General features: G+C 46.2%; 1 protein-coding gene across 1 annotated transcript in view; it reads left to right on the top strand.

Moving 5' to 3' along the window:
• The window catches only part of CWC25 (CWC25 spliceosome-associated protein homolog (S. cerevisiae)), a 29,417-nt gene that overhangs the window by 23,499 nt on the left and 3,512 nt on the right, over nt 1–2,406 (top strand). The window contains exons 7-8 of the mRNA XM_011984710.1: nt 685–896; nt 1,270–1,368. Coding sequence (XP_011840100.1) covers nt 685–896; nt 1,270–1,368 — 311 coding nt within the window. The remainder of the gene's footprint in view (nt 1–684; nt 897–1,269; nt 1,369–2,406) is intronic.

The raw sequence follows: 2,406 nt of genomic DNA, 5'->3' as shown, positions 1-2,406 counted from the left end.
TTTTTTTTTTTTGAGAGGGAGTCTCGCTCTGTCGCCCGGGCTGGACCTACCATACCCAACTAATTTTTAAATATTTTGTAGAGACAGGGTCTCACTAGTTGCTCTGAGTGGTGTCAAACTCTTGATCTCAGGCAGTCTTCCTGCCTCCATCTCCCAAAGTGTTGGGATTAAAGGTGTGAACGACTGCACCTGGCTGACTGAAGGAGATTCTTTTAGGGGATTCTGCAGATAACTAAGTTTATACAGTTCTCTGTGATAATTCCATGTGATGATATTGGTGTGCACAATGAGCTCCTTATGTAACATCTCCTGTTTCACTGCCTTTTCTTTTTTTCTTTTGAGATGGAGTCTTGCTCTGTCGCCCAGGCTGGAGTGCAGTGGCGCGATCTCGACTCACTGCAACCTATGCCTCCCGGGTTTAAGCAATTCTCTTGCCTCAGCCTCCCGAGTAGCTGGGATTACAGGTGCCCACAACCAGGCCTGGCTAATTTTTGTATTTTTAGTAGAGATGGGGTTTCATCATGTTGGCCAGGCTGGTCTCAAACTCCTGACCTCAGGTGATCCACCCGCCTAGGCCTCCCAAAGTGCTGGGATTACAGACGTGAGCCACCGTGCCCGGCTGCATTTTCTCCTGAATCGCTGGATTTTCCATGTGAATAATTTCTCTTTTCCTTAATGACGTAGGTCAGGAACTCTGACCGCAACCAGGGTCTTCAGGATCCTCTGACAGCCGAGCAAAAGAGAAGGCATGGGATGAAGAACCATTCCAGATCCAGAAGCTCCTCCTACTCACCCCCCAGACATGCCAGCAAGAAGAGTACCAGGGAAGCAGGGTCCCGGGACAGGAGGTCTCGATCCCCGGGCAGAAGGTCATGGTCCCCAAGGCCCAGCAAACCGTGAGTGTGGGATTCACTGGGAAATAACCTGTGACTGTGGGGGCATGGTCCCTGCAGGCATTTGCTTTTGCTTTTGGAGATGTCCATCCATCGACTTTCCCAAATGTCTTTGCTTTGGTATTTCCTTTATATCATTTTTTTTCCACCTCTATGTAAAGCTCAGGCATCCAAAGCTACATATCTGTAGGTGTATACTGTGCTTTGGGAGCTCTGGGGTGAGTCTGACATCAAACCCTATACCTTTATTTTTCTCATACTTGTGCCCTCTGCTTAGATTATACCTCTAAGACCATTAGCTCATCTTGCATTGTTTGAGAGATTCAATGTAAGCCCCTGGATTAAAAAGGCTTTTTCCTCTCTGTGTCTGTTACAGGCACAACTCTAAGGTGAACAGGAGAGAGACAGGCCAAACTAGGAGCCCATCACCTAAAAAAGAGGTCTACCAACGGCGACATGCTCCCGGATATACCAGGTGAGTCAGGAGCCTAGTTGATTAACTTCACATTCTGCAGGCCTGAATCTAGAAGGGACCCAAACCAGGGCAAATGGATAATCCATCATTACCTTTTCGACAAACCAACTTTTATTTATCTTGTCAGCCTGTAAGGGTCTGCGTCCCCTACCTCTAGCCATGTGAGGCACATTGAAAGGGCAAGGTAAGGCTGGGCGTGGTGGCTCATGCTTGTAATCCCAGCAGTTTGGGAGGCTGAGGTGGGTGGATCACCTGAGGTCAGGAGTTAGAGATCATCCTGACCAACATGGTGAAACCCCGTCTCTACTAAAAATATAAAATTAGTTGGTCATGGTGGTGCATGCCTGTAATCCCAGCTATTTGGGAGGCTGAGACAGGAGAATTGCTTGAACCCAGGTATCAGAGGTTACAGCGAGTCGAGATCGCACCACTGCCCACCAGCCCAGGCGACAGTGCGAGACTTCGTCTCCAAAAAAAAGAAAAAAAAAAAAATCTCTTAACAAAAACCAAGCCAGACACAGTGGTCCATGCTTGTAATCCCAGCGCTTTGGGAGGCTAAGGCAAGGAGGATCATTTAAGGTCAAGGGATTAAGGTTGCAGTGAGCTATGATCAAGCCACTGCAGTTTTGCTTGGGTGACAGAGCAAGACCCTGTCTCTTAAATTACAAAAGAAAAACCCCTCAATTATTCTTGCTGGGTGTGGTGGCTCATACCTGTAATCCCAGCAGTTTGAGAGGCCAAGGCAGGAGGATCACTTGAGGCCAGGAGTTCCAGACCAGTCTGAGCACATAATAAGATGCTATCTCTATAAAAAATTATTTTAAAAACATTAAAAAAAACAAAAGCTAGTAGTTCTTTGCTCTGCCTGACCCCACTTTCAGTCATGCTACCCAAAGGCAACTACTTTCAGCTTTTTCAGTAGTTTCTTTTCATACTATGTATTCCTAAAAATACAAATATGTTGCTGCCTCTTCGTCCATCAATTTTAGATACTAGATATTTTCTTTTTTCTTTCTTTCTTCTTTTTTTTTGAGACAG

This window comes from Mandrillus leucophaeus, unplaced genomic scaffold (genome assembly GCF_000951045.1).
Source record: "Mandrillus leucophaeus isolate KB7577 unplaced genomic scaffold, Mleu.le_1.0 Scaffold272, whole genome shotgun sequence".
In the NCBI taxonomy this organism is placed as follows: domain Eukaryota; kingdom Metazoa; phylum Chordata; class Mammalia; order Primates; family Cercopithecidae; genus Mandrillus; species Mandrillus leucophaeus.
This window is presented reverse-complemented; position numbering and strand designations above follow the sequence as displayed.